This window comes from Pseudorasbora parva, chromosome 25 (genome assembly GCF_024679245.1).
Source record: "Pseudorasbora parva isolate DD20220531a chromosome 25, ASM2467924v1, whole genome shotgun sequence".
Taxonomy (NCBI): Eukaryota; Metazoa; Chordata; class Actinopteri; order Cypriniformes; family Gobionidae; genus Pseudorasbora; species Pseudorasbora parva.
The window spans coordinates 31094490-31116732 of record NC_090196.1 but is presented as its reverse complement, the minus strand read 5'-3'; the positions used below and the strand labels follow the sequence as shown (position 1 = coordinate 31116732).

At 37.3% G+C, this 22243-nt stretch overlaps 3 protein-coding genes across 5 annotated transcripts; 2 read left to right on the top strand and 1 right to left on the bottom strand.

The window, feature by feature from the left end:
- Positions 1-155: 155 nt before the first annotated feature.
- On the bottom strand, positions 156-4728 carry golt1bb (golgi transport 1Bb). 2 transcript variants are annotated; one of them, XM_067436831.1, is made up of 5 exons: positions 4468-4717; positions 2887-2978; positions 2624-2802; positions 593-674; positions 156-503 (listed from the first exon to the last, which is right to left on the bottom strand). In XM_067436831.1, exons 1-5 carry the CDS (start codon positions 4490-4492, stop codon positions 465-467), a joined length of 417 nt encoding a protein of 138 aa, XP_067292932.1. In that variant the 5' UTR covers positions 4493-4717; the 3' UTR covers positions 156-464. The 2 variants fall into 2 exon arrangements, with proteins under 2 accessions (XP_067292932.1, XP_067292931.1); XM_067436830.1 differs by having other exon boundaries at positions 156-674; positions 4468-4728.
- A 126-nt stretch (positions 4729-4854) lies between these two features.
- slc35b4 (solute carrier family 35 member B4) lies at positions 4855-12971 on the top strand. Its single transcript, XM_067436829.1, has 10 exons — positions 4855-5103; positions 5210-5323; positions 6678-6780; positions 6860-6909; positions 7367-7448; positions 7578-7638; positions 9976-10085; positions 10162-10237; positions 11287-11362; positions 12052-12971. The coding sequence occupies exons 1-10, from the start codon at positions 5027-5029 to the stop codon at positions 12296-12298; spliced, it is 996 nt and encodes a 331-aa protein (XP_067292930.1). The 5' UTR covers positions 4855-5026; the 3' UTR covers positions 12299-12971.
- A 1481-nt stretch (positions 12972-14452) lies between these two features.
- Positions 14453-22243, top strand: chchd3b (coiled-coil-helix-coiled-coil-helix domain containing 3b). 2 transcript variants are annotated; one of them, XM_067436506.1, is made up of 9 exons: positions 14453-14690; positions 15539-16418; positions 17872-17965; positions 18060-18240; positions 18591-18605; positions 19538-19621; positions 19711-19781; positions 20323-20458; positions 20616-22243. In XM_067436506.1, the coding sequence occupies exons 1-9, from the start codon at positions 14616-14618 to the stop codon at positions 20640-20642; spliced, it is 1563 nt and encodes a 520-aa protein (XP_067292607.1). In that variant the 5' UTR covers positions 14453-14615; the 3' UTR covers positions 20643-22243. The 2 variants fall into 2 exon arrangements, with proteins under 2 accessions (XP_067292607.1, XP_067292608.1); XM_067436507.1 differs by lacking the exon at positions 18591-18605.

Genomic DNA, 22243 nt, shown 5'->3' with positions numbered 1-22243 from the left:
GTATCATAACAGCTTATCACGCAGGTTTGCTGAGTTTCCTGGTGAGCATGAAGAGATGAAACAAGTCTCCGCTCCACTAGGTGGAGCTCGTGGTCCAAATTAGCCTCAAGATTTTGATGATATAAAAGAGCAAAACAAACCAGTTGGCACATAAAAACATTAAAAAAACAGTAACGACTTTATTCAGAACCCAGAGGAACTTCATCTTCCGCTCAGCGTGTGGTCATTTGGGGGTGCAGTGGTCCCTGTCGCCCCCTGGAGGGAGGCACGTGATGCAGAAACAGTGACAGCGCCTGACTTGGTTTGGTTATCAGTCCCAGAAAAAAACACTTCTTCACAGGTAAAATATCAAAATTCCCATCCGTGGTTCAGAGAGGTTGGCCGGCAAGACGCAGAGCCCGAAGCACATTATGACAAATATAAATATGAGCCACTCATAGAAAACTAAAATAAAACATTGACCGTTATACCATGGTGTTGCTCTCGCCGACTTTATCCACTAGCTGAAAAGAGAAACAGAAGAACCCTGTAGTCAAAACTAATCATTTAACAGGATTTGAAGTATCTTTTGGGAAAAATGTGATTGACTTACTCCACTGATACCAGGAAGATTCAGTAAAGATCCCAGAATAGGCACCCGCCTAATAAAGCCAACCGCTACTGGGAAAAAGCCCCTGAAAACAGATGGAAATACAATTTAAAAAAAGATCACCATATAACTAATGTGGTATTGCAGTATTATTAAAGAATTATCAGTACACATTATTTTTTTGAAAAATTCATGTGCCCTCATAATCTTTAATCAAAGTAGCTTTCCCCCCTCACAAAATCAAGCCCTGCTCTACATTTGTTCTTGTTTGAGAAGAAGTTACACTCATGTTGCGTCCCAATTCACCTACTTATAATACGCCCTAAACGTATGTACTGTTTGTGCACCTTAATACCTATTTACACCTGGTATTGGTATTAAGATGTGTTTTGGTCGATCGGCTCACAGGTGTACGACGCTGAATACAGGTGTAAACGGCGTCTAAACCGTTTTGAGCTTGTCCACTTTCATCCACATCCAGAGGTAGTAGAAAACATATTTGACCCGGGGCTGGGCGATAAAACGATAATGATAATTATCACAATATAATTGTCCTCGATAAAATGATAACAACAGTTCGATAAATTCTCGATATAATGCTTACGTGCTATGCGTAATGCTGCGCAGGCCGGGCTTCTGGGTGCGGCACGCGCTGCTGTTTACAGTCAGTGACTGACAGGCTTGGAGGATCGGAGTGAAGTGGAGCGATAAAAAAGAGCGATTGTGAAGAAAACTCAGAGCTCACGACCAGCTCGGGGGACACAGATACCGTTGACAAGTTAGTTCGCTCAACTTCAGAGGTTTGGAGATATTTTGGCGATCTCATCTGACATAAAACAGAGCGACGTACGTGGACTGCTTATCATAGGTTCCCGTTCACCACAGCGAATTTAATTATTAAATTAATGTGCTTCTTTGAAGTTCTTCCATATATCATTGAGCCCAACACAGCGGTAAATCTACATGAACTACATTCACACACAGGCTTATCACCTTGTTAGTTCAAGTGTGTGACTTGCAAGCTAACGTTACTAAACTATAATCACTAAAACATCGGGGAGAGGGAGAGGGAGAGAGAGAGAGAGAGATGCACGGTGAGGCAAGAGAGGGGGAACTCAACATTTTTCTTAACTTAAAACCCATTTTTTTGCATTTTTAGTGTTTTACTACTTACACGGTTAAGTAATGATATTATTGATATACAGTGTAGAGTAAAAAAAATTCTTACCACAATTCATATTTTAATAAATAAATCTACCTCAGTTTTAATAAATTGTTCACCTGTTTGGGAAGTGTTTGTCATGTTTTGACAATAAAGTATAGTTTAAAACCACAGTTACCTGTCTGTTTTCTACATCTTTCACTCAGGAGCAAATATACGCCTTTAAACTTTAAAGAAATAAAGATTTTACATTTATCGTAATATTTATCGATATCGACTGATATGGAAAATTATATTGTGATAATTTTTTTGGGCCATATCGCCCAGCCCTACTTTGACCGGATTGCTTTTGTAGTGTAGACGCTCATGTGGTTGCCACTAAAATACCGTCTACTCTCCTCCAACTGACCTAATGCGGAAACATTAGACAGGGTTTTTAAATCAACTGTCAGCGTGAGACCCAGGTTTGGTTTGAAGAGGAAAAACATCCCACTTGGAATTCACTATGGAGCTGATTTATTATTTAAACCCCCTTTATTACTTATGAATTTGTTTTATGCACTATGCTATATGCATATAAGGTGTTGGATAAAAAATAAAATTATAACGGGAAAAAAACTCTGCATAAGGTATCATGCGCAAGTATTATGCGATTAAATCTCATAATAGAGGGGACAAGGGTCTAGCCATATAAACTTCCCTCATCCACTTGACAAAGTGGAGCTTACTTCTTAGGGACGTGAGTGTGTTTGTGTGTAACTTTGACAGTGTAACTTTAATTGAAGGGAAAAAAAACATGTATGGTCATACAAAACCATCCCAAATTCCCTGTTGGGGTGCAACTGCAATAACAACAACAACAAAAAACTCACCGGAAAAGCAGGAAAAATCCATAGACCTCCAGGACGACGCCTACAATCGGCCAGCCAATGAGGACCACGAAAACACCTCCCAGAAAGAATCCGGTGGCTTTCATTTTATGCCGCTGGAAAAAGAACCTGAAAGTCCGTTCCAGTCCGATAACAAACGAGAGGCCTGCAACGAACAAGATCTACAAACACACACAGACATCCATGTTCAGTTCAAGGACACAAATCTGAGCTCACACATCACATTATACTCCATTCACACTCACATTTCCTATGGCCAAGAGTGCTTTATCAAAGAACAGAATCATTCCGAAGAAGAGGAAAAACACGCCGAAACCCGTCAGCCCCATCCCGATCTCTGATCAAACACAAGAACAGACTTCATTAGAGATGAATTACACATCTATAGACGGTTAATGCATGCAGAGGAGTCATATTTGGGAGGTTGCAGAAGTGCATTGAGTACTTAAACATATAAGTAATGCTTTTGTACAACATGCAGTCATATTAAAGGTTTAGTTCACCCAAAAATGAAATATGTTATTAATGACTCTCCCTAATGTCGTTCCACACCCGTAAGACCTCCGTTCATCTTCAAAAACTACGACTTTTTTCAGCATTGTCTTCTCTTCCGCTTTTTTTTGCAAACAAATAAAAATTAAAACGGTCATGAATCAGCGGATTGATTCATGATTCGAATCCAATGTCATGTGATTTCAGCAGTTTGGCAGTTTGACACGCGATCCGAATCATGAATCAATACACTGATTCATAACTTGATTGATTCAAATCTGTTTGATGATTGAAAACAAACCCGCAAGAGAAGACAATGCTGAATAAAGTCGTAGTTTTTGTTATTTTTGGACCCAAATGTATTTTCTCTGCTTCAAGAGACTCTAATTAACCCACTGATGTCTCATATGGACTACTGTGATGATGTTTTTATTCCCTTTCTGGACATGGACAGTAAAGTGTGCATACACTTGCATACGCTCTCGGACTAAATATAAAATATCTTAAACTGTGTGTGAAGATGAACGGAGGTGTTACGGGTGTGGAACGACATTAGGGTGAGGAGTTAATGACAAATTTCATTTTGGGGTGAGCTAATAACCCTTTAAGCTTTTTTTTTTTTGATGCTTTGAAAAATTTTGATTTCCATATACCATGGTATTTGCATAAAACTCCACAGCACTTCAGAGAATGCCATGGTAATATAGATAGATAGATAGATAGATAGATAGATAGATAGATAGATAGATAGATAGATAGATAGATAGATAGATAGATAGATAGAGACAAAACTTGAAAGGAAGACAAATGATGATGAGAGACAAAACAGATAGATAGATAGATAGATAGATAGATAGATGAGAAAACGAGAGAGAGAGAGAGAGAGAGAGAGAGAGAGAGAGAGAGAGAGAGAGAGAGAGAGAGAGAGAGAGAGAGAGAGAGAGAGAGAGAGAGAGAGAGAGAATGTTCAACATCACAGCCAAGTATCAAATGGCTATACTATTGATAAATCAAATTATTACAAATTAGTATAGTGCATTAGCCTTCGGGCTAATCTGGGCACATTTACAGTCATGAGTGTTAATTAATGCACACTGTCCCTTTTTGAAAAAAATTGAACACAATCATAACGGCAGTGATACTGCCATGATATCGCCGCTCTTCATTATTGTCTTCATGAGAGTTTTACTGTATTAGATTGAACTGTCGAGACAGGCCGTGTCTCCTCATTCATTCTCTTTTACCACTTCAACAACACTTTCAGCTTTAAAGCCGCATTATCAATATTTCTATCTAGATTAACATAACGCGGAGATCCGGTAAATATGACTTACTCTGTGAGTCCGTTAGCGAAATCATGTTTGTGTTGTGTATCAGCTGCTTTACTGTCTGATGAGTTAAACTGCTCAGTGTGTGTGTGATCGCCACGACACCGGAAACACGTAACGTTAGAGATTCTTTAAACGTCTAAAATGACGCACAGACGCGCTGCAATTTTTAAATACTTTACATTATTATTATTATACTTCAATTTAATTGAATTAAAAATTATTTTATTGCTGCTACGGTATCTCGCGGTTATGTAACTCCCACGCAAAAACTTGCTAAGTTTGTTTATTTGAATGAACCTAGTCGCTTCCGTTTGTGTTGCTGGGAAATGTAGTTCTTGGAAGTCTCCGGATGCGTTCTGAATTAGAGCCAAAAACTACAAATCCCACAATACGAGACGGGAAGCAGGAACGCCGGTAGTCGGTAGACCGTAAAAAAGGAGACGTGAGACGTGTTCATTGAAGCGAGTGCAAGAACATGTACACATTTATTATTCACAATGCCAACATCCGGATTAGTGTAAAGCTGAAATAACTAGCGATTGTTTCATTTTAGCCTTTAGCAATGAATACGTTATTTGCGACCACTTTGGTGTTTGTTGGTTGCTGCAGTAATGTTGTGTTTTTGGAACTTTTGGTTAGGTGAGTTGCATGCCTCTCAATCATGTTTCGTATCACTGTGTATTTAAAGAATGCGAACTTCTTATATGCTGTCAGTTATTACTTCTTTAAATCATATATTTTGCAGGGATTTCCCAGGATGTGGAAATATTGTCACATTTGCCCAGTTTGCCTTCATTGCACTGGAGGGGTTCATCTTTGAGGCACACTTTGGACGTAAAAAGCCACACATACCCCTCAGGTTAATATACTATTATTATATGCTTACACATGTAAACATTTGCTTTGGGTTGTCAAACCAGATTAGTAAACAGTGGAAATTCGTTGATTATTATTGGTGATTAATGGTGAATGCAGAATGATGTGTCAGATTCCCTTCGTTTTATTTAATCCATTTAGCACAAAGACTGTAAAATTCAAAATATATAAAATCACTCTACAAAAATCATTTTTTAAACGCAGTTATACTGAAACAACCAGTTTTTCTTGTTGAACGAGATAAAAGGCAGTATTTGCCTTTAATTGATTATATTATTTTAGGTGAAAGGTAAACGCCTTGCTTCGTCACTGGTGGTTTGTAAGTCAACAGATAAGTGCAGGTGAACATAATGGATATATATGCATACGTATTACATCTAATATCTCTTACTTTTTTTTGTGTGTGTGCATGCTTTGCATAGTGTACATATTTGCATTGAATATCAGATATGAAAACTGGACACCACTTGATGAATGTGGTGTTGTGACAACAATATAAAATGCTCCTTCTATAATATAGTCTCTCGCTCCCCACGTGCATAAATGAGCCTTGGCCGCCCATGACCCTGTGGCCGGTTCTCCACTGTTCCTTCCTTGGAGCACTTTTGATAGAGACTGACCACTGCAGACCGGGAACAGCCCACAAGAGCTGCAGTTTTGGAGATGCTCTGACCCAGTCGTCTAGCCATCACAATCTGGCCAAACTCGCTCAAATCCTTACGCTTGCCCATTTTTCCTGCTTCTAACACATCAAGTTGCTGCCTAATATATCCCACCCACTAACAGGAGCCGTGATGATGAGATATAATGTTATGCCTGATCAATGTTTGTATGTATACTGATTTATTTATTTATCAAATTTGTCTTTATTTATATAAATATATATTTTAAATGTATATAAATATATATCTATACATTTTAATCTAATTTATTTGCTTATTTTATTAATTAATTTTAATATTATTATTATTATTTTTACTTGACTTTTAGCCAGACCCCTCTTTGAAAGCCTCTGCGTTAAGCTAGTATTCCATTCCAAACATAGCCGTGCAGTTTTAAACTTCAACAAGATGACTTGTGTTACAGTCTTTGTGCTAAATCTAGACCCACAGCCAGGATAAGACACATCCCATACGTTCAGTGGTTCTTAACTGGTTTTGCTTCAGGACAGATTTTGACCTTGTTTAAATATAATTTATACGTTCATTTCTGTATAAGGGCATGTCATGGAATCTTTGAGTAGTAATAAAATGCACATATGGTTCGATGCACTACAGTGTTTTCCCTCCGGTCCATCAGCTGTCTGTCATGACCTTTGATGTCTTTCTCCTTTGCAGGAACTATGTGATCATGGTGACTATGTTCTTTACTGTCAGCGTGATCAATAACTACGCCCTGAACTTTAACATCGCCATGCCACTGCATATGATCTTCAGATCAGTGAGTGTCGTTCGCTTCATTCATTCATTGCTTTGGACTGTGCCCTTTAGATCGCGCTAACTACTTGTTTTGTTCACAGGGATCTTTAATAGCCAACATGATTCTCGGTATTGTCATCTTGAAGAAAAGGTATGTTGACGATCAGGTTTTCTTCAAGGAAAGAACACGTCACAATATTCCTAATTTAAGTAATTCCTGACCAATGCATATGCAAATTAAAGGGGCGGGGCCTGGTTGAGTTAGTCAGTGTGTTGAATCTGGCGGTTATAGTAAGGAGCGGGACATTTCCCAAACACGCTCGAAGGGGTTGACCAATCACAACACACTGTTCCAGCCGACCAATTAGAGCACACTGTGCTTTTCAGAAGGAGGGGCTTCTTAGAGACAGGAACTAAACAGAGCGTTACTGACAGACTGGGAAGAGACGAACTGCAACAATGGAGAAAATGAGGAAATAATGTGTTCAAGCATGAAAACTTACTCTACTACTCCAATAAAAACAGCATCAAGTCTAGTATGGCCTCTTTAGCTTTCAGTTTGCTTTGCATATTGTTCAGTCACATTATTACTTTTATTCTGACTGCAGATACTCGTTGAGTAAATATCTGTCCATCGTGCTGGTGTCTGTGGGCATTTTCATCTGCACCATTATGTCGGCCAAACAAGTGGTGAGTTGCAAAACCAAGCCTGGGTTGCAAAAAAGTTTTTTCAAAATAATATCCACAACATACTTGCATTGCAATGGTTTATTTTACGTTTTATCTGCACCTAATACATCAGGTTTGATCCTTATGTAGAATGTTGAGAAAGGGGCCACAGAGGAAGATGGTGTTTATGCCTTCATGCATTGGCTTTTTGGTAATATTCTCACTGCACATTACATGTTTGTACACTATATATTATATATTAAAAATAACTACATGAAATGGCATTAGTAAGCATTTAAAGGCACAATATGTAAGATTTTTGGATAAAATATCCAAAACCCACTAAAACAATGTTATATATTTTGTTGACTTTATCCCAATTGTTTCCAAGAATGTTTACATCCAGAGAACTAAGCAATTTTAACCAGGATGTGGACCCTCCGTTGCCTATTAATGACATCATGCACACGTTACCCTCGATTTCTCTTTATTTTGAAGAAACGCGTGGCATAATAAAAGCTCTGCGAAATCCAGCCATCAAGCTACTAGGGGTGTCCATGGTTAACCGATTAACCGTTAAAAATTGCGTAACCGAGTGAAACATTTTGCTCGGTTAAGTGGCGTCAATGACGTGCTTTGAATTTAGTTGAAATATATTTTTGCACCACTAGAGACCGCCAGAGCGCTCCCAGACATTTGTAATATCCACAAGAAGAAGTCATGACCAGCTTAGTTTCTAACATGAAGCGGGCAAAGAAAAGTAGAGCGTGGTGGGAGCACTTTAAAAATTAGAGTGACAGGGCAAAATGTAAGTATTGCAATGCAGTGCTTACCGCATTTTTCAGGCTATAAGTCGCTCCGGAGTATGAGTCGCACCAGTCAAAATATGCGTCATGAAGAGGAAAATAACATGCGTCGCACTGGACTAAAAGTCGCATTAGGGCAGAAGCAGAGCGGGAGCCGCGCGCGCTGTGCATAACGGAGCAGAAGAAAGAAAGTTTGAAGTGAGAAACTTGTGAGGGACTAGCGAAAAGCAGACGTTACTTTAACTGTAATGAAGAGAACAAAAAAAGCTAATCGCGGACTGAAAGCAAGATGGCCAGAGCTGAAGGAACGAGTCCATAGATGCTTGAACTCTCTGCCGGGAGAGGCTCAGCCGCACGAGTCAAACGCTGTGTGAATCGTTCTCGGCTGCATATTTTACTACATGCCCTAATCATGCAGGCGCCCTCGCGGCCACTTGCATTGCTCGTGAACTGGAGCGCATCTCATCCTAATTTAACGAAACTCAGCGTACGCCTCGCAGACATGAAATTTATCTTAAGAAAGCTTGAAATGTCTTTTAACAATTTAAAACGAAAATAAATGGGCTACTCTCTGATTATGTAATCCATGATGTGCATTTCTCTCTATAGGCGCGTTCACTACAGAGATGGCGGTCGTCAAATTAATAAACTAAAAATAATAACCCTGACGCACACTATGGTTAACCGAGTATTAACCGCTAAGGGCATCGGTTAACGGTTAATGAAAAACTTGAAAACATGCAGCCTACAAGCTACGCCTTTGTTTTGAATAAGTGATCTCTAGTGGCGAAAAATTACATATTGTGGCTTTAAAATGGTTGTATTTCACATTAGTAGTAAGTAGATTGTTTTCTCCAGGTATTCACTGCATATTAAACTTTGCATAGTACCATTTTAGTTCAGATCCTCATTTATATTTTCAAAATGTTATGCTTGGTATGTTTTTGTTAAAGTCTCTTCTGCTCGCTGCACTTATTTGATCAAAAGTACAGTAAAAAAAAAAAGAGATATATTATCTATGTGAAACAAAAGCTGAATTTTCAGCATCATTACTGCTTCAGAACTCATTCTGATATGATTTGCTGCTCAAAAAACATTATTATCAATGTTGAAAACAGGCTTTGTTCAAAAGCTCAGCATTATACATGCCTTTACTGTCACTTTTGATCAATTTAATGCATCCGAATGGAATTAAAGTTTATATATATATATATATATATATATATATATATATATATATATATATATATATATATATATATATATATATATATATATATATATATATATATATATATATATATATATATATACATCATCAAATTAATGATTTCTGAAGGATCATGTGACACTGAAGACTGGAGTAATGAGGATAAATTCAGCTTTGATCACAGGAATAAATTACTCTTAACATCTATTCACACAGAAAACACTTATTTTAATATTTATAATAAATTATATTATATTAAATTATAATATTTCACTGTTTTTACTGCATTTTTGATCAAATAAATGCGGCCTTGGTGAGCAAAAATGACTTCATTAAAAAACATTACAAAATCTTACCAACCCTAAACTTTTGAATGGTAGTGTATATACTGCTAAATTAGTGTTGGTAGTGTGTTAGTATGCCCTTCTAAAGCATTTATTGAATATATGTGAGAAGTTAAATGTTTAATTAATTTTGCGGTACCAGTTGCATAATCTAGAGATTCCGTTACATTAGTGCTGTTGTGTTTCAGGTATCGCCATGCTGACCTTTGCACTGCTAATGTCTGCAAGAATGGGCATTTTCCAAGAAACTCTGTACAAGAAGTATGGAAAACACTCCAAGGAGGCTCTGTTCTACAATGTGAGTCCCTGACTGTGCAACATGCTGGCATATGTGAGTTTTTGGGATTGAGTCGAATTTCTCTGCCTTTTTTCAGCACTGTCTGCCGCTACCAGGGTTCCTCCTGCTGTCGACGGACATCTACAAACACGCCGTGCTCTTCAGCCAGAGCTGTGAGTCTGATTCTATAGGGAGTCACTGAGGCCCTGTTTACACCTGCTGTTAAGATGTGTTTTGGATGATCAGATCAAAAGTGGACGACGCTAAATACAGGTGTAAAATGTTTTGAACTTTCAACTACTTAGGTAGTGGAAAACACATTTAAGAAGATTGCTTTCGCAGTGTAAACGCTCATGTGGTAAAATACACTCGAACAGCCTCTAAAAGACCGTCTGCTCTCGGCCTATTGAATGATATATTATGGGATGTGCACTAGCCAGATGGGATTTTAACTGTCGGCTGGAGACACAAGTTTGGTTTGAAGGCAAGAAACGTACAAGCTCAATGTTCTCTCCATTCCTGATTTTTTTTTACACACACTCACAGCGTTCAGCTGGTCTTGTGTCTGTCAGAGCAGAAACGAAAGCTGCAGCTCTCCGCGTGTCATCCGCGTGTCATCTCTGGATGCGTTCATATGTAAATTGCGTGAGCTTATTTCATCCATTTGATGAAAAGATCTGAATAAGTCCTTACATTTACCCACCCATAGATCCTCCCCCCAGAAATCAGGACAGAAGGGGCTGAAAGTGGACAAAACACATGGATTTAAATACCAGCTTTAAACGGGGCCTTAGTAAATTATTCCTCATCACTATAAACTCATTTTCACAATGTTATGGTTGGCATGTTTTTAAAACAGTTTTTGTAAATCTTCTCCTCACTGCATTTATTTGATCAAAAATACAGTAAAAAAAGAGAGAAATATTATCTATGTGAATATTTGTTACAATGTAAGTTATTCCTGTGATCAAAGCTAAATTTTCAGCATCATTACTCCTTCAGAAATCATTCTGATATGATTTGCTGCTCACAAAACATTCTTATCAATGTTGAAAACAGGCTTTGTTCAAAAGATCAGCATTATACATGCCTTTACTGTCACTTTTGATCAATATTATGCATCCGACTTGAATAAAAGTGTTAATTTCTTTCAAATGTTTGAACGATAGTGTACGTTATACAAAAGGTTTGACTTTGTTTGGCTTTTTTGTTTGTCTCAAAGCTCCAGTGGAAATCCCTGTGATTGGTCAGTCTATGCCAGTCATGTGGTTTTACCTCCTAATGAACGTCATCACGCAGTATCCTTTCATATTTGTTCTTTGTTGGGTAAGTTACTCTAAAAAGTAATTAATTACTAGTTACTAATTACATCTTCAATAGTGTAATTCGATTACTGTACAAATTACTCTCTCCAAAAAGTATTTCATTACTTTTTAATTACTTTCTAAATCCTATATCAATTCAAGGTTAGACATGAAACAGCTCTTTTAATTCATTCAAATACATAATATAAAACCACATAAATTACTCTTATTAACTGACCAACGTATTAAAAATGCGAGATGGATACATAAAAACATGCATTTTAAAGTTAGACTTTAAATGGTGATGTTAAGTCCACTATTGAAGTATGTATAATTTTATTTAGTATTTAGTTCAATTACATCAGAAGAGTAATCCCTTACTTTACTTTTTCAAGTGAAAAATTACAGTAACTAATTACACCCAACACTTTATTTGTCAGGGTGGCCACGGGTCCTTAAAAAGTCTTAAATAAAGTTTTCCTTTAAAAAAAAAAAAAGGTCTAAAAAAGTATTACATTTAACTTGATCAAATCTGTAGACACCCTGTGTTAACATTTTGTTTATAGGCTTGTATTGGCATTTTTGGACAGAACTGTAAAATCCTAATTGCATGACAACTTGCCAAGAAATCTGTCTGGAGTCAGTGTTATGTTGCATACTTCGTCCTTAGCCGGGTTTCTCAGATACGTGTGCATCCGCGGCGTCTTTATCCTGACCACAGAGTGCGCCTCGCTCACGGTCACACTGGTGGTCACGCTGCGCAAATTTCTGAGCCTCATTATTTCCATCCTGTACTTCCGTAATCCCTTCACAACCTGGCATTGGGTGGGAACGGCCGTGGTGTTCCTGGGAACGCTGCTCTACACCGAAGTGTGGTCCAGCGTTCGTGCGGCAATGAAAGGAGCGAAAGCCGACAAGAAGGCGAAGTAAACTGTACGGGAATTGTAATACCTCTTTAGACCCTTGCGAGTGTTTTTTTTGTGTGTCACTTTTCATTGATTTGCTGTGAATTGATGAGTGGTTGAGTTGTTTTTGAGCCGTGTGTGTGTGTGTGTGTGTGTGTGTGTGTGTGTGTGTGTGTGTGTGTGTGTGTGTGTGTGTGTGTTTGAGCATTTGTCTGTAAGCGTGCACAATCCATGACCTGTTTCAGATTGTGTTTGCAGAAATAGAGACTCCTTTTGATCCTAGTACTATATTTACTTCAGCTGACATAATGGTCAGTTCTGATCTATTGAGGACTTGCAGTACGTATTCATTTTCATAAGTATTTATTTCTGCTCCAATTTTTAATCGCTGCCAGTTTCAGTTAGTCAATAATGTCAGCCTACTTACATGTGTGAAACAACGTAAATATGACTACAAAAGGTAATGCGAAACTGTTGTGTAATAATTTTAAGTTGTAGTCATAATATGAGTTTTGACATTTTGTAGTTGGTCCGGTGAGTATCAGGGTGAGCTAAAGCAATACTGTAGAAAAAAAGACTGCCAAAACTGTCTGAGTGTTATGTTCATGAGGCTAGAATTTGCAATTTTGTGTAATTTGTGTAAGAAATGTTGTTTTTTATCAGCTAACACTGAGACCTCATAAACTAAAGGAAATCTTTGTCTTTTGTGCACTTCTTTCAATCTAATCTGCTGGTTTGTTCACCGAGTGTGTTCTGTTAATTTTCATTGACCTTAAAAGCGTGTGTCTGAGGGATCAATACACAGGGGTGTTATGGGGGAAATGTAATGTTAATGTATATGTTTGTTGCCCATGATCTCACACAGTTAATATTCTTTACAAATTTTATCATGTAACCTGTGTTGGGTAAGTAACTCTAAAAAAGTAATTTATACTACTCAGCTACTAATTACATCTTCAACCATTTAATTAGATTACTCTCCTCATTACTCTCTAAAAAGTATCGGATTACTTATCACAAATTACTTTCTAAATCCCAAATCAGCCTCGAGCAGTTGAACAATACAAGGATAGACATGAAACTGCATGTTTTTATTCTTTCAAATGAACAATATACAACTGACTAAAGTGTGTAAAGAGAGAGTTACATTTAAAAACATGAATTATAATGTTACATTTTATCGTTGAATCCACTATTGTTTTATATACACACAAAAAATAAGACTTTTTTTATTCACGCGTTTCAATTAATAGTAAAATTCCATAAAATTGAATTGAATAATCCTATATAATATTTTTATATTTTTAATAGCTAATATTCTGTATAAATTATGATAGTTATCATTTTAATTGCATAACTGAACACTCCTTAATCATGCAATTAAAATGTGTAAGTATTGTTCAATTCGATTCAATAGAATTTTACTATTGAAATGCGTACAAATAAAAGTGTAGATTTACTCTATAGTCTACAGTATTTAATGCAATTAATAATGCTTGAGGAGATTCCCTCCTATATGTAAAGCGCTTTGAGTGCCTAGAAAAGCGCTATATAGATGTAACTAATTATTATTATTAATTATTATTACATCAGAAGTTAATTTACTAAAGACAAATAAGGAGGAATCTATGAAAGCCTGTTTCCGCCACAGAATAAAAAAGGTAATTTAAAAAAGGTAAGACTTTTCTTCTCAGAACTGCGAGTTTATATCTTGTAAATCTGCCTTTATAACTTACGATTCTGACATCTGACTTTATAACTTGCAATTGTGAGAAAAAAGTCTCACAAAACAATTCTTTCACGATTCGGACTTCTAAATTTCGAACAATTGTCGATGAAAAAAATTATGAATGCACCTATTGTGAATACTGTAACATAAATATAATGAGATTGAGCAAAATAAATGTAAGAGTATGAGTTACATTTTTAGTAGGCCTACACAGAACAGTATATTTTTAACCATTTTGAATTATTATTAATGTATTATTAACATATTAGCCACGCCCACAAACATATCGCAAATGCACTAAAACAAACTTTAAATATTTTATGATCCCAGATGTATATATTGGAAACAAAAAAGATTTGATCTCGGTTATAAACGTTTATTATCTTGCCTAAATAAATCGTTGTATGTCTCTCTGAGGTTTGAATGGACGCGGGGCTGTAGAGAGAAATTCCTCAGGGTGTGAGAGAGAGAGAGTGGGAAGGGCCGAACTGAACACGAGCTTTTCGGCAGATATTAGATATCCCGTGCTGAATTTCTTATCGGATAAATCCCCCTTTTGTGTTTTCTTTACAATAATTTTCACATTGAACTGTAGAGATAAAGGCACGCGGTGATGGGAGGCAACAGCAGCTCGCGCCACGTTTCCCTCGACTCGGACGACGAGGTTACATTTGTAAAGGGCATTCGGGTAAGTGTACTAACTAGACAACAATACAATTATGAGGAAGGCTTTTCCCTTTTATTCTTATCACCACATTATCTCTATTGATCTCACGAAACTTTCTTTGAAACCTAAGTTTGTTACCGTACCTACTTGAACTGTATTATAAGTATGATATCTTTTTAATATCGTGCAAAATGCAAGAAATGCATTGTGGAGATTTTATGCGTGTAGGACAAAATGTGCTGCAGTTCAGGGTATGCTATGTTAAATATAGCCTAAGGGTCATGCATGCATGCATGTTAACCTGCTTTGCATACTAAGCATGCATACTACACGTAGACATGGTAAACTTTCCCATTACATATTGACATATTAGTTTCAAAACAGACTTCACTAGTATACCAGTGACTGCAGAGCCCAGCTCCTACCTAATACTGACGAAACTTACCATGGTACAAATTTTGTTAGACACATACCATGGTATTACCATGTTTTTTGGATATGCATCATAGGAATACCATGTTACATGAATTTGAAAGCTAGTGTATATCAATGAAATGGTATTGTCAAAGTACTTTTTATTAATTATTAATACAAATTCAGTCAACTCTTGTATTATTTTCAAAACTAAAAAAAACAATACAATATTAGCTAATGAAGATCTTTGAATCTTGATAATAATATTGCAAAGTTTGAAAAATATTAGTAAATTAATTTTGGGCTACAATAAACTGGACAAAAAAGTTCTACCATCATAAACAAACTTTTTAGCGACGCGGAAAAATATTCAATTGTAAAATGCAATGGTGCACATATTGTAATAAACAAGAGAAAATGTATATCAATGCTATTTCTGATCTGATGATAAACAGCTTTCAGATAAGGTGATTGATCGTATGAAGGTGTCTCCACCTGTGGTTCGCCCGCAAACACCAACCAGATCCTTTATGCAGTCACCAATAACTCCGGTTGAGTCTTCAGCTCCAGATGAACGTCATGTACCCATTATGCCTCATTCTCCCTCATACGCCAGTGCTTTGGTCCCTCCTCCTCTTTCGGAGCCAATAACACCCTTAGTGCCGCCTGTGATTGAGGAAACATCTACACCACCTTCATCTGAGGGACTTTCAATTGCTCCACCTACAGGTATTGAGCATGTAGTTGTGCCTGATCCTCAACCTGGATCTGCTAACATACTTGTGGCTGATCCTCAACCTGCTGAATCAATAAATGCTCCTTCACGAGTCTCAATTGAACCAATAACTGCTCCTCCATTAGTAGAACCAACCTGTGCACCTGTTGAATCTTTAACACCACCTCCTGTCAAGACCTCTACTACTGAACCTGTAACCATTCCACCTTCACCAACCACAGACCCACTTATTGAACCTGTAACATCCTCTGTTGAACCGGTAGTTGTACCTACTGAACTGATTGAACCCGTAGAGACTCCGTCCTCCTCTACTTTAGCTGCTGAAGCAACATCTGCCGACCCCATAGACTTACCCGTTCCTTCACCTGCTGAGCTTGAGCCTTCACCCTTCCCAATCTCCATACCCGATCCCGTTCCGTCTGTCATGGAGGAGTCTCCTGTGTCACCATCTGGATCTGCTTCAGATGAAATGCTTTCCAAGGCGCAAATGGGTCCACCTTCAACTGAAACACCTCTGGTTCCTTGTCTTCCTCCTGTTGAGAAACCTGTTGTTCCTTCCTCAGTTGACCCAGTCGAGGTCTTTCTACCACAAACACATGGTAAGTTCATAATCTGGTAAATGATGTTTACCAAAAAAATTCTGGTTGATTTTTTTTTTTTGAGTGATTGACCAGCAAAGTCTCTAATTGCAGCTTGTATTTTATACAAATGCTTAACTCAGTCTTAAAGTCAATTAAATGGTACAGATATTTTCTGTGCGCCGTATAACGTTATAACCACACAGCTCTATATATATATAAAGTTGGATGGACCATTATGCAAATTTGGGCTGATACAGATTATTCTTTATGTTTGAAAGCTGATAAGAAATATATTGGCTGATAAATCTAAATCCAAATTTTTATTTTTACAAATGACACAGAATTGCTGATAACAAAAACAAAAGTCTCACCATTAAAGCCATGACCCAAGCACACAATTATGATGTTTTCATTATAATTTGATGTAGCCTATTATAACAGACTTGTGCTGTGTATATTATTTTCCTCTTTGAAATGATTTCAATCATATTTTGAGCAATTCAAACCCATCATGGTGAACAGAGCGCATCTGAAGTGTTTCACCTGAAGGAAATAATATTATTTATCGGCTTAAATATAACGGACACATTTTCTTATTGAGATAATAATGACAGCATAAAAATGAACATATACTGATATGGTGGCCCATATATATTGTGCATCCCTAATATTTATAATTTTAACTTTATCAGAATATATAAAGTACACTCGCATAATATATATACTCTATAGCAAATCTCAAGTGCCCATCCATCCATCCATCCATCCATCCATCCATCCATCCATCCATCCATCCATCCATCCATCCATCCATCCATCCATCTATCCATCCATCCACCCATCATGTTTCATAAAGATATTTTGTAAATGTCCTACCGTATATATTATTATTATTATTATTATTATTATTATTAATATGCATTGCTAAGGACTTAATTTGAACAACTTTAAAGGAGATTTTGATCAATATTTAGATTTTTTTTTTTTTACACTCTGATTCCAGATTTTCAAATAGTTGTTTCTTTGCCAAATATTGTCCCATCCTAACAAACCATATATATCTTATTTATTCATCTTTCAGATGATGTATACATAATGGCTGGTTTTGTGGTCAAGGGTCACATATACTAAATAGCAAATGTCAACTGCTTGATTACTTGTATCTAATCTGCTAAATGTGACAGTAAGGCATTTCTGTGAAGCTGCTTTGAAACAATGTGTATTGTAAAAAGCAAATAAATTTGACTTGATGTCCAAGTTTAACAGATTATCACTTGAGAGAAGAGTTTGTCTTATGCGTACTTACCTAAGAAACTACAGGTAAATAAAAAGTAACTACATAGTTTAGGTTCAGGATTAGTACCTAGTTATTACACAGTTATTGCTATTACTATAATAAATACATAGTATGTACATAAGATGCACTTAATCTCCATTAATGCTCAATTGCGGCTGTGTTTCTTCTGTTTAGTGAATGAGGAAAAGCTCAGGGAGGAGATCAGAGAACATCTCCAGAAGCTCCTGAACGAGGAGATGAAGATGGCAGAGCGTAATATGCGACAACAGTAAAATCTTACCTGATCAAGATCTTTCATCAACATATGCAAGAATGCAGTGAGTTTCAGTGTTTAAACAGTGTTTACTGTGTGTTTCCGTAAGGCTGGAGGAAGAGACAGCTAAAGCTAAAGCCCAGGCTCAAGCTGCAGCCCGACTCCAGATTCAGGAAGAGGTCCAGAAAGTTCTGGAGGAGGAGAAGGTGTCTTATCAACAGACTCTTGCAGATGCCATTAGGAGGGAGCAGCTGAACACTCAGGATGAGCATCTCATCACTCAGTATTATGTAAGTCAGCGTCTGCACACAGGATCCTATTCGTTGCCCATATACACAAAAAAATATTAAAATGACTAAACTTTTACTAAAATTAATACGAAAAGAGAAAATATCAAAATAAAAACTTCAAAAGATTAATAATGTTACGTAACATTTTCTCTGCATCCACCTCTACACTGATCTGCTTGTCGTCTTTGCATATAAAAATGCATGAAATGGATATACTGGTGCTTTACTGCTCAACTCCACTGTCACTCATTTCCTCTCTCTCTCTCTCTCTCTCTCTCTCTCTCTCTCTCTCTCTCTCTCTCTCTCTCTCTCTCTCTCTCTCTCTCTCTCGATCTGCTCGTGTCTTCCAGTGGATGGAGAGGAAGGTAAGACGCTGCGGCTCACTCTTTCACCTCTACAAAGAGGTTATGACCATTTCTATTTCAATTAGACGTGAGGAGTGAGTGAATGCTTAAAGGTGCACTATGCAACTTTCTGTCCACTGGAGGGCGCCTATTCTTAACAATGGCGTAGATTGATAACGCCAAGTGTGAGCACAGCATCTTAGGACATGTGGTCTTCACCTCACAGCCGGTGGAAAATAGGACACGGGCAGAAATCATGTTGATGGATGCGGTTATTAACGTTACTGTAGTGAAAAGCAGAGCAGGGCCGAGTGTTGAGGAGCTGAGCACGGCCGCTGGAGCGATTGTTTAACAAATACACGGCTCGCGAACACTGGGGCTTTTATTATGACGGGACGGGACACAGTCGCCGGGCCCGCGCACTTCTGCTTTTCCCGGTCATGATTATAAGGTAAAGCAGCTCTGTTTATCATATTGGATACATTTAAGTGTGTTTAAAATGATGTTATGACGTTACTCTGTGCATTTGCTTGGCGCTGCGGTGACATGTTCACACTGCTAAGAGAAAAGCACTTCTGCAGAATAAAACCGAGGGTAGCGGAGATATGACGCGGTTGACAGGCGACTCGCTCAAATGCTGACACGTCCCGGGTTCTTGGTTAAAATAGCAATTTTCTCACAATTTACAAATAGTTGGAAACATTTGGGATATTGTAAGAACTCAACTGAACAAAATATATATTTTACTGCAAAAATACTACATAGTGCACCTTTAAATACGGTTTAATTTGCATTTATCAAATTTATCATTTATCACACACACATACACTTTGGTATAAATTTAGCATAGTTTTTTTCAGTTTAGAGATCATGAGCATGACGAAAAAAATGGGATCAATTAATTTTTTGGGAGATTTAAAGGTGGATCCGGTCATAAGATGTTATATCTGTAGGCTCAGAAGCTCGACGAGAAGGAGAAAGATCTGCAAATTCAGGACGCTCTGTTCCAGGGGCAGATCGCCAAGATGCAAGAAAAGGCAAAATGATTCATCCCATCTTTCATATGCTCTGCGTAACTTTTCCATGTGGCTGTGTGTGTTGACCGTCTCTCTTTGCTGTCGTGTAGACGGCTCAACTCACTAAAGTCACGGCTGAAAATCACAGGAAAGGCTTAGAAGACGCAACCAACCGCTTCAGGTGAGTGAGCAAGACTGTGATATTTATATAGCTTTACTAACATTTTAAATCATTTTATTTTTAATTTTTAGTTTTTATGTTAATTTTGGTTTAAAGGTCACACTTTATATTAGGTCTCTATTCATTATAATTATAGCTATTTAGGTTTAAAAAAAAAAATTCAGTTAATAATTTTGGTGCTTTAATTTAAACTTACTTCAGTTCATTGGCAAAGCAACATTTCAATTTTTAATATTTATCATATTGTATATTTATATTTAATTTCATATAACTTATTCTCTCTCTCTCTCTCTCTCTCTCTCTCTCTCTCTCTCTCTCTCCCTCTCTCTCCATCCATTGTTCTGTCTGTCTGTCTGTCCGTCCGTCCGTCCGTCCGTCCGTCCATCCATCTATCTATCTATCTATCTATCTATCTATCTATCTATCTATCTATCTATCTATCTATCTATCTATCTATCTATCTATCTATCTATCTATCTATCTATCTATCTATCTATCTATCTATCTATCTATCTATCTATCTATCTATCTATCTATCTAGGCGATACCAGATCAAGCCAGTGTGTTTGGATCTACAGAGTCAGATAATGAAGTGCTATGCTGAGAATAAAGGTCAAACTATGAGCTGTTCCAACATCGCATCGCTGTACATTCAGTGTGTGGACCGCGCCAAACAGGTAAATGGGCCACTTTGATAAACAGGACATGTATTCAAAACTTGTATTCAAAATAGCAATCAAAATACTAATTAAGAAAAAGTTTTTTGCTGTACAGCTTTAAAAAAGGATTTTTACAGGATTAAATAATTGTTTGCTTTTCTTTCTTTTTTCCCAGGATAAAAAGTTGAGCACTGGAGGTTAACTTACCAGCTTGAACATCAGATCTACAGTGTCATGGTGAAAGAAAAAAGGCCTTCACAGCTAATACACACACATCTAAACCTTTACTGCGTACTGTACAGCAAAATGTGCTGTTAAACATTTTCCACTGAAAGCGTGAGGGGAAATCATCCCTACACAATTCAGCCGTTTTTAATATACATTTTCAGGAATATGAGCCATGATTGGACCACGATAGTGAAATACCTCGCTTGGTTTCAAACTCTTAACTGTGAAGTGTGAGCTTAATGTTTTCAGGTGCTATTTAGTGCTTTGTTTGTGTGCGCAGACGTACTGAAGGAAAGCACACGTTTTATGTTTCAGAAAAAGTGCATGCTTTTTTTTTGCGACGCACAATCTGGAAGCTGCTGTCTGATTACACATTTATGCATAGTAAAAAGTTTGTGCCTTTTCCTTTGAAATGATTTTTATGGTAATTTTGGGTCAGTGTGATTGGCTTTTAGCAGCACAGTTTGGTTGTCAGAACTTGTCAAAAGCAAAAGGGATTGGGAATGGAGTTTAAAGGCTAACAATCACATTTAAAGTCACCATAATATCTAAATTTACAAATGATATATCTGTGCACATCATTTTCTGGGCGGGGCAACCTGTCACTCACATGAGATCGACCAATAGCAAACCCCAATCATCCAATAAATTCCCCACAGACAAAATCAAGTCCCGCCCTACATTTGTTCAGATACATTTGTTCATGTTTGAGAAGCAGTTTCAATAGGTTAGAAAGACTATTGCAACTTCCGTGTCAGTATTTAAACCCTCAGTGTGTTATTTAGCAGAGTTTTGCACCTCCAGAATTGCAGTGTGTTTGATTATCCCAAATGAAAACTTTGGCTCATCCAAATGCATTATTTTGGGACGGTGTGTCCAAATATTGTTTGTTTTCTTGTTTGGAGGTACTGAAATTACACACTGCAGCTTTAATTATAGGCGTGTTACTCTTTAAACTGTTGATATAAAGTCCCTGAATAGGTGAAATTATGAACATCAATAAGTATTCAAAGTCCCAATTATTCATGGTCATTTTTTGCTCTCTAGTCTTCTTCTCTATTCTTTTACTGTTGTTCTTAAAACACACAATAATTGGGCGGTTAAGGTTGCAGATGCCCTCGCTAAACTTAATCCAATGATTTGCTTTTTTTGATGTGTGACAACTCGCCCATTTCATTCATGGCTTGTACTAAACGCTGCTGAGAACCACATATTGTGCACTGATACACAACAACAATAAGATAATTGCAATGTCTGTTTGTTTTTTCACTATAATATCATTTATATAGCCTATACAAATGATATTAACCCCTATAACACTGGGTGTTCGCTTATTTTATCCAGCCTATAGGCCTCGTTTTGCAACTTCAAATGACTTATTTCCACTAGATGGCGCTGTCGCCCACAGTCTGTGGACAGAAATATTTTAATTTTCTTGATGTATTGAGGAATCACGCTGTTCTAGAAGGTTAAAAGGACGACCAACACAATCAGTAATCCCATTTTCCCAAGCCTCTGATCAGCAGAATGACAATAAGTTCAGGATGAAACGAACATGACCAGTTTTAAAACGGG

Excerpts from the sequence above, each read along its gene's own strand:
- slc35b4 (XM_067436829.1), top strand. The coding sequence starts at position 5,027 with ATGAATACGTTATTTGCGACCACTTTGGTGTTTGTTGGTTGCTGCAGT. Across the intron at positions 5,104-5,209 it reads TTTTTGGAACTTTTGGTTAG|GGATTTCCCAGGATGTGGAA; the intron begins GTGAGTTGCATG and ends TATATTTTGCAG. Across the intron at positions 6,910-7,366 it reads ATTGTCATCTTGAAGAAAAG|ATACTCGTTGAGTAAATATC; the intron begins GTATGTTGACGA and ends TTCTGACTGCAG.
- chchd3b (XM_067436506.1), top strand. The coding sequence starts at position 14,616 with ATGGGAGGCAACAGCAGCTCGCGCCACGTTTCCCTCGACTCGGACGAC. Across the intron at positions 16,419-17,871 it reads CTTTCTACCACAAACACATG|TGAATGAGGAAAAGCTCAGG; the intron begins GTAAGTTCATAA and ends TCTTCTGTTTAG. Across the intron at positions 20,459-20,615 it reads GTGTGGACCGCGCCAAACAG|GATAAAAAGTTGAGCACTGG; the intron begins GTAAATGGGCCA and ends CTTTTTTCCCAG.
- golt1bb (XM_067436830.1), bottom strand. The coding sequence starts at position 4,492 with ATGATTTCGCTAACGGACTCACAGA. Across the intron at positions 2,979-4,467 it reads TTCGCTAACGGACTCACAGA|AGATCGGGATGGGGCTGACG; the intron begins GTAAGTCATATT and ends GTGTTTGATCAG. Across the intron at positions 2,803-2,886 it reads CACTCTTGGCCATAGGAAAT|ATCTTGTTCGTTGCAGGCCT; the intron begins GTGAGTGTGAAT and ends GTGTGTTTGTAG.